Source organism: Bos taurus, chromosome 9, assembly GCF_002263795.3.
Source record: "Bos taurus isolate L1 Dominette 01449 registration number 42190680 breed Hereford chromosome 9, ARS-UCD2.0, whole genome shotgun sequence".
In the NCBI taxonomy this organism is placed as follows: domain Eukaryota; kingdom Metazoa; phylum Chordata; class Mammalia; order Artiodactyla; family Bovidae; genus Bos; species Bos taurus.
In genome coordinates this window covers 72133088-72145759 of record NC_037336.1, presented here as the reverse complement: position 1 = coordinate 72145759, position 12672 = coordinate 72133088, and the positions used below count along the sequence as shown (strand labels likewise).

General features: G+C 40.0%; 1 protein-coding gene across 2 annotated transcripts in view; it reads right to left on the bottom strand.

Moving 5' to 3' along the window:
* The window catches only part of TBPL1 (TATA-box binding protein like 1), a 41280-nt gene that overhangs the window by 5421 nt on the left and 23187 nt on the right, over window positions 1-12672 (bottom strand). For both annotated transcript variants that reach the window (XM_024996825.2, NM_001076290.2), the window contains exons 2-4: window positions 1804-1982; window positions 274-356; window positions 51-114 (exon numbers count right to left, since the gene is read on the bottom strand). In XM_024996825.2, coding sequence (XP_024852593.1) covers window positions 51-114; window positions 274-356; window positions 1804-1938 — 282 coding nt within the window. In that variant the 5' untranslated portion in view covers window positions 1939-1982. The remainder of the gene's footprint in view (window positions 1-50; window positions 115-273; window positions 357-1803; window positions 1983-12672) is intronic.

Below are 12672 nucleotides of genomic sequence, written 5' to 3'. Positions count from 1 at the left end.
GAAATAAATTTTTGGATATCTGCAGCTTGGATAGCTTTTGAAAACATTACCTGAAATCCTAGTTTCTGGAGACTACGGGCTAAACGTCTGGCACCAAATTTAGCTTCTTCTTCACTATGGTTTGAAAGAAAGAAAAAGATTATCAGTTACACAGGAAACAAATTGTACACTGAGGAACACAACACACTGTACATGTGATTTTGTTTTCAAGTCTGGAAAAATATCTTTCCCATGAGGGGCAAATTAAAAAGTAAAAACCCAAGTAACATTTACCTTGTTGCTCCAGTGCAAATAATTTTTCCTGAGGACCAAATTGTAGCTGTAATTCTAGGCTTTCTAAGCTTCATTAATACTTTCTGCAAAAAGAAAAGAAAACCAAAAACCCAACAGCTTGGTTAATTTCCACACATGGTTCTACTCTGTGTGGCCATTTTACGTTTAAATACTACTTCAAGCTTACCCAAGACTGAAATAACTGTTCTCCAAACCACCCACTCTGAAATCAAGAACCACACTGAACATAAAGAACATATTAAGTCAAAAGGACATTTAATTAATAAAAAATTCAAGGCCTGTATATATCTCTCACTATATACTTGAAATCAATGTACTACAAATACACATTCCAACTTCTCACTCTGCTCACATAACTGGAATTTGCAATTTCCATGGATTCTCGAACATGCCAAATTGTGCATGCCTTAGGACCTTGTTACTTTCTTCTGGTATTCTCTTCCTTCAGTGTTCTCACTTCATTCAGGTCTCTCACCAGATGTCATCTCTACAGAGACCTTCCCTGACCATTTCACCAAAACACCCATCCCTTCACCCCTCTGTGACTTCTAACCCTGCTTTTCTCTGCTTCATGGTGCTTATTACTTTCTTCTGTGTCTTACAGCTGATATGCCTATTACATATTCATGACTGATGTGCAAATCTTGAATGCAGGAGGAAGTTTGGAGCTGGAGATGTAATTTTAGATTCCTTAGAAATGAAAGGCACTTAAAGCTATGGATTTGGACTAAATTATCTATAGTGTGAGTGTAAATAGGTCAGGGACTAAGATCCAAGATAACATGTGAATTTAAATTTTCATGGCAACTTTTCATTTATGGCAATATTTAAGAAATGGCCATAATATATAAAAGAGCTAAATGTTTTACTGAATATGAAACAAAAAAAGGAATTGGACATTTCTTCTTAATACTCTTGACATTTTGAGTTCCTCTCTTTCTCTGTCATATATTATTAAACTACAAAGCTAGTAAACCTGGGGAGACCCAATTTATCACAGGCTCAAAATAAAATTTGAGCTAAAATAGATTATAAAATTTCTTACCTAAGTGGCTGAGAAACAGAGTTTTTTCTTCATTTAGTTGTCTTTCACTACCAGCTTGTCCATCGACTCAAGACATAAACCTTCCCAGGAATAATGACTTGTCTGCCATATGGCATGCTCAAATTTCAATGCAGCATTAAGCCTGTCCCTCTCTTTTTAGCAGATTATTTACTTCTTTTTAAAAGTGAAGATGGCATTATTGATGAACATGAAAATCTTTAATTGTGACTCACTGAAATTTTTAATTGAATTCATCTGTACTTCATTTCTAGCCTGAAGAACTAATGCAAATTTACCAAGATATACTGGCATCTAATTTTTAGAGCTTCAGCAGGGCCTTCATACCCATTCTTAATTTTTATAATAAATGTATAAGGTATTGTCCTCATTCTTTACTTAGTATGTCATTCACAGCACTATACAATTAGGCTATGTAGCACACATGACAAAAATCAGATACTTACTCCAACATCACGCTTATAAATTACGTTTGCTCCCTCTAAAGCAATCTTCCTTAAGTTCAAATGGCATCTTGTTCTAAAAACACATACTACATTTGTAATTAGAATGTCCAGTGCAACATCACTGTCTGCATCCATTGGGGTAGTTTAAAAACTTGGCTTCCCACCACGAAGATCACATCCTGAGAAAGAAAAACAAACAAATAATTGAACTCAAATGTTCTGTTACTGTTAATATTTTCGTCACAAGGAATTGAAAACTAAAATGCAAGAAGTAGATCTCTATTTTTTATTTTTCAAATGTTATTCAAATCACGTCCTTTCTTTTCCCCATGAAAAAGGTCACTTTCTAAAAGATAACGTGTCATAGAAAGTCTTTGAAAACCTGAATCTAACTTTTATTCCTTAAAACCAATCAGTAACTTTTACATGCCAGGAACTTGCCAGACTTAACTCTTGCAACTCGCCTTTACAGCCACCACTTTCCAGGTGTGTCACGGCTACGGTGATTCTCCAAACACACCATGTTCAAGGGCTGGACTCTATGCGGTCCCAATGTCCAACCATTAATGGGACTAAAACCCACCTCATACAACTTGAAAGGGCTATATAAAGAATGACCTACTTTTTCTCTATTCTGGTAGGGCCACTGACTTTCTTAAGTTTTAAGACACAGCAATGTTAATAATAACATTCATTAACAGACTTTCTTCATTTACTAGTCATTCATTCATTAATCACTTACTGAAAACCTCTACACACTGAAGAGACTGGAGAAAAACAGAAATAAGGCAAGGCCTTTCGTCCTGAAGCAGCTCACCGGGCTGTGTACGTACGGGGAATCTCTAACAAACAACTGCTCAGCACAATACCACTTTTACCAAGATCCCAACCTTACAGACTGCACATCTTTTCAAAACAATGCCAGGATCATTTCCAAAAGCAAACGAAAATGAGCCCTAGTTTTTACTAAGTACACGATCTAAGTCCGGCTAAAATATTTTCTCTTTGAGTATCCACATCTTAAAAAATAAGCAATGGTAATTCAGTTGACCTATCCCACAAAGAGAAAAACCAGAAAATGGTAACAATGCTATTATAATTATCTTTATAATTCCTTGAAGCACAATATGAAAAAGAACTAGTATTCTTTATAAGGATTCAAATTATTATATGACTAAAAAATGAAGCCAAGAGTCCAAATTTAAAAAAAAAATTCTACCTTGTTTTTCTGCCTTTTAGTTTCTGGTAGGACACAATGAGAAGTCAGGTGGAGACTTTTAGCATCTCTCTAGGATCCTACAGCATTGAACTCTGTGTATCATTTGAACCCCAACTTCATTCTATTTTCTTTCTTCTATTTAGTTCAATCTACCTATCTTTTTGTTTTTCTGTTCTTTGTGCTTGAGCAACCTCAAATGATTCTTGGGTACAAGAGGCGGGGACAGGGGTGGCAGTGGCATCTGAGGGATAGATACATAGGTGGACAGATTAATAAACAGAGGACGGAAGCAGTTATAAGTGACGATCTTTAAGTGCACATTCAACGTTCGACTCACCACTGACTATTCGGAGGACGCGGGCCAATTATACCATCTATCTGTGTCTTGGTTTTCTCACCTATGCCATGAAATGGACAGTGCCTAACAGATAGTGCCATGGGAATTACATAAAATGTATGAAAAGTACTTAACACATAACACATATACTTGGAAAATAGTAACACAAAAAATAACAGTGATTAGGGGTAAAAGTTTAAGTCCAAGTCCACAGGTAGAGCAGAAGTTTCTTAGCCGTCACTTTGCATGATTGTATCATAACCCAGATATTGCTCCACTTGCTACTTTCCTATTAGAACTCTGAAATAACTGTGAGGCAGAGGCTCCTGACTGCTCACCCCAACACCCATTTCACCCCTCCTTCACAATGAACAGAACCCAGATGTCTAGCTGGATACATTGTGGCAGGAAAAAAAAAATTCTATACATTTTAGCCTCCCTGGCAACAGACATTCCCCAAGAGGACACAAGCGCTGCACTGTCAAAGAAACGTAAAACACTATGGCTTCATGACTTTTGAGAAGCCTGCTCAGAGGGACCGAATTAACCAGAAGACCCTTTTGCCTTTCTGCTCTTCTTCACTCTTGCTGGATGGAGTCTGGATGTGAGGGCTGGAATTCAAGAAGCCATTCGGGATCATGAGATGGGCACGGAAGAACAGTAAGAGAAGGAGCCTGTGACCCTGATACTGTGAAACTCCTTGTCACCCCCATCATTTTCTAATTCTAGACTTTATGAATGTGAGGGGGAAATCAATTTCTATTTTAAGCCCTCCTGGTGGACTTTAGCTATATGCAGCCAAATCTAATCCTGACTGATACACATCCCAAGATAAGAGGCCACAAAAAGCATGACTTAAAAGAGAAATTACATATTAAGGAACTATGTTGAATTTACCGCCTCACACAGACTTTTTACATCAAACAGGCTAAAACAAATGATTCAGATCTCCTACTCTGAGTATTAACTGCTGAACTGTCTGGAAAGACTACAAGGATAACATACAAGGTAAAAATAAGTCAAGAAACAAGGGGGAACGCAAACTTTGAGAATGCAAAGAAGCCTTGAAATTAATCAAAATTTGATGATAGTTTCCATACATTAGCAACTTAAAATCTAAAAATAAAGTCATGGGCATAGATAAGTTAGGAAGTATTCATATTTTAGATAAGCATCCTAGCAAACAGTCTCAGAAGATATATCATTGATTTAAGAGGTTTTAAATCAAGAGTAAAATATGAGAAAGTCATTACTAAGGAAAACAAAGAGGCAGGAATACTACATGAAAACTCCAGATTTTTAAAGCAGTACTAAAAAAGAGATGCATTTGCAAACAGTTTATCTATCTTGTAAAACAAGAGTAGTACTGAGTATTAAAAAGATTCACTTCTTACAGCTAAGCACTTCATATCACTTTTAAGTAGGATAATTCAAATGGCAATCTAGTGAAAGAGACAAATCTCAATTTCTACAGAGCATCTGACAGCCTATCATAGTCCTTCCAATTCTGAATGAAGCTAAATCATTTATCAATGTGTGAAAAATTCTACCTGAGTAAACTTAACTCTCAGCATTAAAGAGGAATGAATTGATTATCTCTAAAATTAGTTCAGAAGGCTTACATTGTTCCTAAAACATACACATAACTTTTTTATTAATTAATTTAAATCACTGCAGATGGTGACTGCAGCCATGAAATTAAAAGACGCTTGCTCCTTGGAAGAAAAGCTATGACAAACTTAGACAGCATATTAAAAAGCAGAGACATCACTTTGCCTACAAAGCTCTATAAAGTCAAAGCTATGGTTTTTCCAGTAGTTATGTATGGATGTGAGAGTTGGACTATAAAGAAAGCTGAGCACTGAAGAACTGATGCTTTTAAACTGTGGTGTTGGAGAAGACTGTTGAGAGTCCCTTGGACTACAAGGAGATCCAACCAGTCCATCCTAAGGGAGATCAGTCCTGAATGTTCACTGGAAGGACTGATGTTGAAGCTGAAACTCCAATACTTTGGCCACCTGAAGTGAAGAACTGACACACTGGAAAAGACCCTGATGCTGGGAAAGACTGAAGGCAGGAGGAGAAGGGGACGACAGAGGATGAGACGGTTGGATGGCATCACTGACTTGATGGACATGAGTTTGAGCAAGCTCCAGGAATTGGTGATGGACAGGGAAGCCTGGTGTGCTGTAGTCCATGGGGTTGCAAAGAGTTGAACATGACTGAGCAACTGAACTTAGTTTTTAATTGAAGGATAACTGCTTTACAGAATTTTGTTGTTTTCTGTTAAACCTCAACATGAATCAGCCATAGGTATACATATGTCCCCTTCCTCATGAACCTCCCTCCCATCTCCCTCCCCACCCCACCCCTCTAGGCTGATATAGAGCTCCTGTTTGAGTTCCCTGAGACATATAGCAAATTCCCATTGGCTATCTATTTTACATATTATAATGTAGTTTCCATGTTACTCTCTCCATACATCTCACCCTCTCCTCTCCTCTCCCCATGTCCATAAGTCAGTTCTCTATGTCTGTTTCCCCACTGCTGCCCTGAAAATAAATTCTTTGGTACCATCTTTCTAGATTCCGTATATATGCATTAGTATACGATATTTATCTTTCTCTTTCTGATTCTGTATAATAGGCTCTAGGTTCATCCACCTCATTGGAACTGATTCAATGGTGTTCTTTTTTATGGCTGAGTAATATTCCATTCAAAAACCAATACCCAGCTGTGGATGTAACTGGTGATAGAAGCAAGGTCTGATGCCATTAAGAGCAATATTGCATAGGAACCTGGAATGTCAGGTCCATGAATCAGGGCAAAATGGAAGTGGTCAAACAAGAGATGGCAAGAGTGAATGTTGACATTCTAGGAATCAGCGAACTAAAATGGACTGGAATGGGTGAATTTAACTCAGATGACCATTACATCTACTACTGCGGGCAAGAATCCCTCAGAAGAAATGGAGTAGCCATCATGGTCAACAAAAGAGTCCGAAATGCAGTACTTGGATGCAATCTCAAAAACGACAGAATGATCTCTGTTCATTTCCAAGGCAAACCATTCAATATCACAGTAATCCAAGTCTATGCCCCAACCAGTAACGCTGAAGAAGCTGAAGTTGAACGGTTCTATGAAGACCTACAAGACCTTTTAGAACTAACACCCAAAAAAGATGTCCTTTTCATTATAGGGGACTGGAATGCAAAAGTAGGAAGTTAAGAAACACCTGGAGTAACAAGCAAATTTGGCCTTGGAATACGGAATGAAGCAGGGAAAAGACTAATAGAGTTTTGCCAAGAAAATGCACTGGTCATAGCAAACACTCTCTTCCAACAACACAAGAGAAGACTCTACACATGGACATCACCAGATGGTCAACACCCAAATCAGATTGATTATATTCTTTGCAGCCAAAGATGGAGAAGCTCTATACAGTCAACAAAAACAAGACCAGGAGCTGACTGTGGCTCAGACCATGAACTCCTTATTGCCAAATTCAGACTGAAATTGAAGAAAGTAGGGAAAACCAATAGACCATTCAGGTATGACCTAAATCAAATCCCTTATGATTATACAGTGGAAGTGAGAAATAGATTTAAGGGCCTAGATCTGGTAGATAGAGTGCCTGATGAAAATGAGGTTCATGACAATGTACAGGAGACAGGGATCAAGACCATCCCCATGGAAAAGAAATGCAAAAAAGCAAAATGGCTGTCTGGGGAGGCCTTACAAATAGCTGTGAAAAGAAGAGAAGCGAAAAGCAAAGGAGAAAAGGAAAGATACAAGCATCTGAATGCAGAGTTCCAAAGAATAGCAAGAAGAGATAAGAAAGCATTCCTCAGCAATCAATGCAAAGAAATAGAGGAAAACAACAGAATGGGAAAGACTAGAGATCTCTTCAAGAAAATTAGAGAAACCAAGGGAACATTTCATGCAAAGACGGGCTCGATAAAGGACAGAAATGGTATGGACCTAACAGAAGTAGAAGATATTAAGAAGAGGTGGCAAGAATACACAGAAGAACTGTACAAAAAAGATCTTCACGACCCAGATAATCACGATGCTGTGATCACTCACCTAGAGCCAGACATCCTGGAATGTTAAGTCAAGTGGGCCTTAGAAAGCATCACTACAAACAAAGCTAGTGGAGGTGACGGAATTCCAGTTGAACTGTTTCAAATCCTGAAAGATGATGCTGTGAAAATGCTTCACTCAATATGCCAGCAAATTAGGAAAACTCAGCAGTGGCCACAGGACTGGAAAAGGTCAGTTTTCATTCCAATCCCAAAGAAAGGCAATGCCAAAGAATGCTCAAACTACTGCACAATTGCACTCACCTCACATGCTAGTAAAGTAATGCTCAAAATTCTCCAAGCCAGGCTTCAGCAATATGTGAACTGTGAACTTCCTGATGTTCAAGCTGGTTTTAGAAAAGGCACAGGAACCAGAGATCAAATTGCCAACAGCCGCTGGATCATGGAAAAAGCAAGCGAGTTGCAGAAAAACATCTATTTCTGCTTTAATGACTATGCCAAAGCCTTTGACTGTGTGGATCACAATAAACTGTGGAAAATTCTGAAAGAGATGGGAATGCCAGACCACCTGACCTGCCTCTTGAGAAATCTGTATTCAGGTCAGGAAGCAACAGTTAGAACTGGACACAGACCAACAGACTGGTTCCAAATAGGAAAAGGAGTTCATCAAGGCTGTATATTGTCACCCTGCTTATTTAACTTATATGCAGAGTACATCATGAGGAACACTGGACTGGAAGAAACATAAGCTGGAATCAAGATTGCTGGGAGAAATATCAATAACCTCAGATATGCAGGTGACACCACCCTTATGGCAGAAAGTGAAGAGGAACTCAAAAGACTCTTGATGAAAGTGAAAGAGGAGAGTGAAAAAGTTGGCTTAAAGCTCAACATTCAGAAAATGCAGATCATGGCATCCGGTTCCATCACTTCTTGGGAAATAGATGTGGAAACAGTGGAAACAGTGTCAGACTTTCTTTTTTGGGGCTCCAAAATCACTGCAGATGGTGACTGCAGCCATGAAATTAAAAGCCGCTTACTCCTTGGAAGGAAAGTTATGACCAACTTGGATAGCATATTCAAAAGCAGGGACATTACTTTGCCAACAAAGGTCCATCTAGTTAAGGCTATGGTTTTTCCTGTGGTCATGTATGGATGTGAGAGTTGGACTGTGAAGAAGGCTGAGCGCTGAAGAATTGATGCTTTTGAACTGTGGTGTTGGAGAAGACTCTTGAGAGTCCCTTGGACTGCAAGGAGATCCAACCAGTCCATTCTGAAGCAGATCAGCCCTGGTATTTCTTTGGAAGGAATGATGCTGAAGCTGAAACTCCAGTACTTTGGCCACCTCATGTGAAGAGCTGACTCACTGGAAAAGACTCTGATGCTGGGAGGGATTGGGAGCAGGAGGGGAAGGGGACGACAGAGGATGAGATGGCTGGATGGCATCACTGACTCGATGGACGTGAGTCTGAGTGAACTCTGGGAATTGGTGATGGACAGGGAGGCCTGGCGTGCTGCGATTCATGGGGTCGCAAAGAGTCGGATATGACTGAGCGACTGAACTGAACTGAATATTCCATTGTGTATATGTACCACAACTTCTTTATCCACTCATCTGTTGATTGACATCTAGGTTGCTTCCATGTTCTAGCTATTGTAAACAGTGCTGCAAGGAACATTGAGGTCATTTGTCTTTTTCAATTTTGGTTTCCTCAGGGTATATGCTTAGGAGTGGGACTGTTGTGTCATATGGTAGCAGGGCAGGGGGCACTGAATGCAGCAGAGCATGCAGGGGACCTTTGAAGGAAGTTGCTATTATCTTCATTACCTTCACCATAGTTTGCCTCCAGGTCAAAAAAAAGCCAGAGAACACTGCCTCCCTCATCAACAGAAAACTGGATTAAAGATTTACTGAGCATGGCCCTGCCCATTAGAGCAAGACCCAGTTTCCCCCGTCAGTCTCTCCCATCAGGAAGCTTCCATAAGCCTCATTATCCATCAGAGGGCAGACAGAATGAAAATCACAATCACGGAAAACTAATCAAACTGATCACATGGACCACAGGCTTGTCTAATTCAATGAAACCATGAGCCATGCCACGTAGGGCCACCCAAGATGGATGGGTCATGCTGGAGAGTTCTGACAAAATGTGATCCACTGGAGAAGGGAATGGCGAACCGCTTCAGTATTCTTGCCTTGAGAACCCCATGAACAGTATGAAAAGGCAAAATGATAGGACACTGAAAGAGGAACTCCCCAGGTTGGTAGGTGCCCAAATTGCTACAGATCAGTGGAGAAATAACTCCAGAAAGCATGAAGAGACAGAGCTAAAGCAAAAACAACACCCAGTTGTGGATGTGACTGGTGATGGAAGTAAAGTCCAATGCTGCAAAAAACAATACTGCATAGGAACCTGGAATGTTAGGTCCACGAATCAAGACAAATTGGAAGTGGTGAAACAGGAGATGGAAAGAGTGAACATCGACATTTTAGGAATCAGTGAACTAAAATGGACTGGAATGGGTGAATTTAACTCAGATGATCATTATATCTACTACTGTGGGCAAGAATCCCTTAGAAGAGATGGAGTAGCCATCATAGTTAACAAAAAAAGTCCAAAATGCAGTTCTTTGGTGCAATCTCAAAAATGACGGAATGATCTCTGTTCGTTTCCAAGGCAAACCATTCAGTATCACAGTAATCCAAGTCTAGGCTCCAACCAGTAATGCTGAAGAAGCTGAAGTTGAATGGTTCTATGAAGACCTACAAGACCTTCTAGAACTAACACCAAAAAACGATGTCTTCTTCATCATAGGGGACTGGAATGCAAAATTAGGAAGTCAAGAAACACCTGGAGTAACAGGCAAATTTGGCCTTGGAGTACAGAATGAAGCAGGGCAAAGGCTAACAGAGTTTTCCCAAGAGAAACCACTGGCCATAGCAAACACCCACTTCCAATAACACAAGAAAAGCCTCTATGCATGGACATCACCAGATGATCAATATCAAAATCATAATGACTATATTCTTTGCAGCCAAAGATGATACAGTCAGCAAAAATAAGACCGGGAGCTGACTGTGGCTCAGATCATGAACTCCTTATTGCCAAATTCCAACTTAAATTGAAGAAAGTAGGGAAACCACTGGACCATTCAGGTATGACTTAAATCAAATCCCTTACAATTATACAGTGGAAGTGACAAATAGATTCAAGGGATTAGATCTGCTAGACAGAGTGCCTGAAGAACTATGGACGGAGGTTGGTGATACTGTACAGGAGGCAGTGATCAAGACCATGCCCAAGAAAAAGAAATGCAAGAAGGCAAAATGGCTGTTTAAAGAGGCCTTACAAATTGCTGAGAAGAGAAGCTAAAGGCAAAGGAGAAAATGAAAGATATAGCCATTTGAATGCAGAGTTCCAAAGAATAGCAAGGAGAGATAAGAAAGTCTTCCTCAGTGATCAATGCAAAGAAATAGAGGAAAACAATAGAATGGGAAAGACTAGAGATCTCTTCAAGAAAATCAGAGATACCAAGGGAAGATTTCATGCAAAGATGGGCTCGATAAAGAACAGAAATGGTATAGGCCTAACAGAAGCAGAAGATGTTAAGAAGAGGTGATAAGAATACACAGAAGAACTGTACAAAAAAGATTTTCATGACCCAGATAACCACAATGGTGTGATCACTCATCTAGAGCCAGACATCTTGGAATATGAAGTCAGGTGGGCCTTAGGAAGCATTACTACGAACAAAGCTAGTGGAGGTGATGGAATTTCAGCTAAGCTATTTCAAATCCTAAAAGATGATGCTGTGAAAGTGCTGCAGTCAATATGCCAGTAAATTTGGAAAACTCGGCAGTGGCCACAGGACTGGAAAAGGTCAGTTTTTATTCAAATCCCAAAGAAAGGCAATGCCAAAGAATGCTCAAACTACTGCACAATTGCACTCATCTTACACGCTAGCAAAGTAATGCTCAAAATCTTCCAAGCCAGGCTTCAACAGTATGTGAATCTTGAACTTCCAGATGTTCAGATTCTAGATTTAAAAGAGGCAGAGGAACCAGAGATCAAATTGCCAACATCCGCTGGACCACATATAAAGTAAGAGAGTTCTAGAAAAATATCTACTTCTGCTTTATTGACTACACCAAAGCCTTTGACTGTGTGGATCACAATAGACTGTGGAAAATGCTTAAAGAGATTGGAATACCAGATCACCTTACCTGCCTCCTGAAAAATCTGTATGCAGGTCAAGAAGCAACAGTTAGAACTGGACATGGGACAACAGACTGGTTCCAAATTGGGAAAGGAGTACATCAGGCTGTATATTGTCACCCTGCATATTTAACTTATATGCAGAGTACATCTCTGCATATAAGTACAGAGTGAAATGCCAGGCTGGATGAAGCACAAGCTGGAATCAAGACTGCCGGGAGAAATATCAGTAACTTCAGATATGCAGATGACACCACCCATGGCAGAAAGCAAAGAACTAAAGAGCTTTTTGATGAAAGTGAAAGAGGAGAGTGAGAAAGTTAGCTTAAAACTCAACATTCAGCAAACTAAGATCATGGCATTTCGTCCCATTCAGTCAGTTCAGTTCAGTTCAGTCGCTCAGTCGTGTCCGACTCTTTGCGACCTCATGAATCGCAGCATGCCAGGCCTCCCTGTCCATCACCAACTCCCGGAGTTCACTCAGACTCACGTCCATCGAGTCAGTGATGCCATCCAGCCATCTCATCCTCTGTCGTCCCCTTCTCCTGCCCCCAATCCCTCCCAGCATCAGAGTCTTTTCCAGTGTGTCAACTCTTCGCATGAGGTGGCCAAAGTTCTGGAGTTTCAGCTTCCATTACTTCATGGCGATTAGATGAGGAAACAATGGAAAGAAACAGTGAGTGACTTTATTTTTTGGGGCTCCAAAATCACTGCAGATGATATAGCCATGAAATTCAAAGACGCTTGCTCCTTGGAAGAAAAGCTATGACAAACCTAGACAGCATGTTAAAAAGCAGAAACATTACTTTGCCAAAAAGGTCCATCTAGTCAATGCTCTGGTTTTTCCAGTAGTCATGTATGGATGTGAGAGCTGGACTATAAAGAAATGAACTGTGGTGTTGGAGAAGACTCTGGAGAGTCCTTGGGACCACAAGGAGACCAAACCAGTCAATCCTGAAGAAAATCAGTCCTAAATATTCATTGGAAGGACTGATGCTGAAGCTGAAGCCCCACTACTTTGGCTACCTGATGCAAAGAGCTGACTCACTGGAA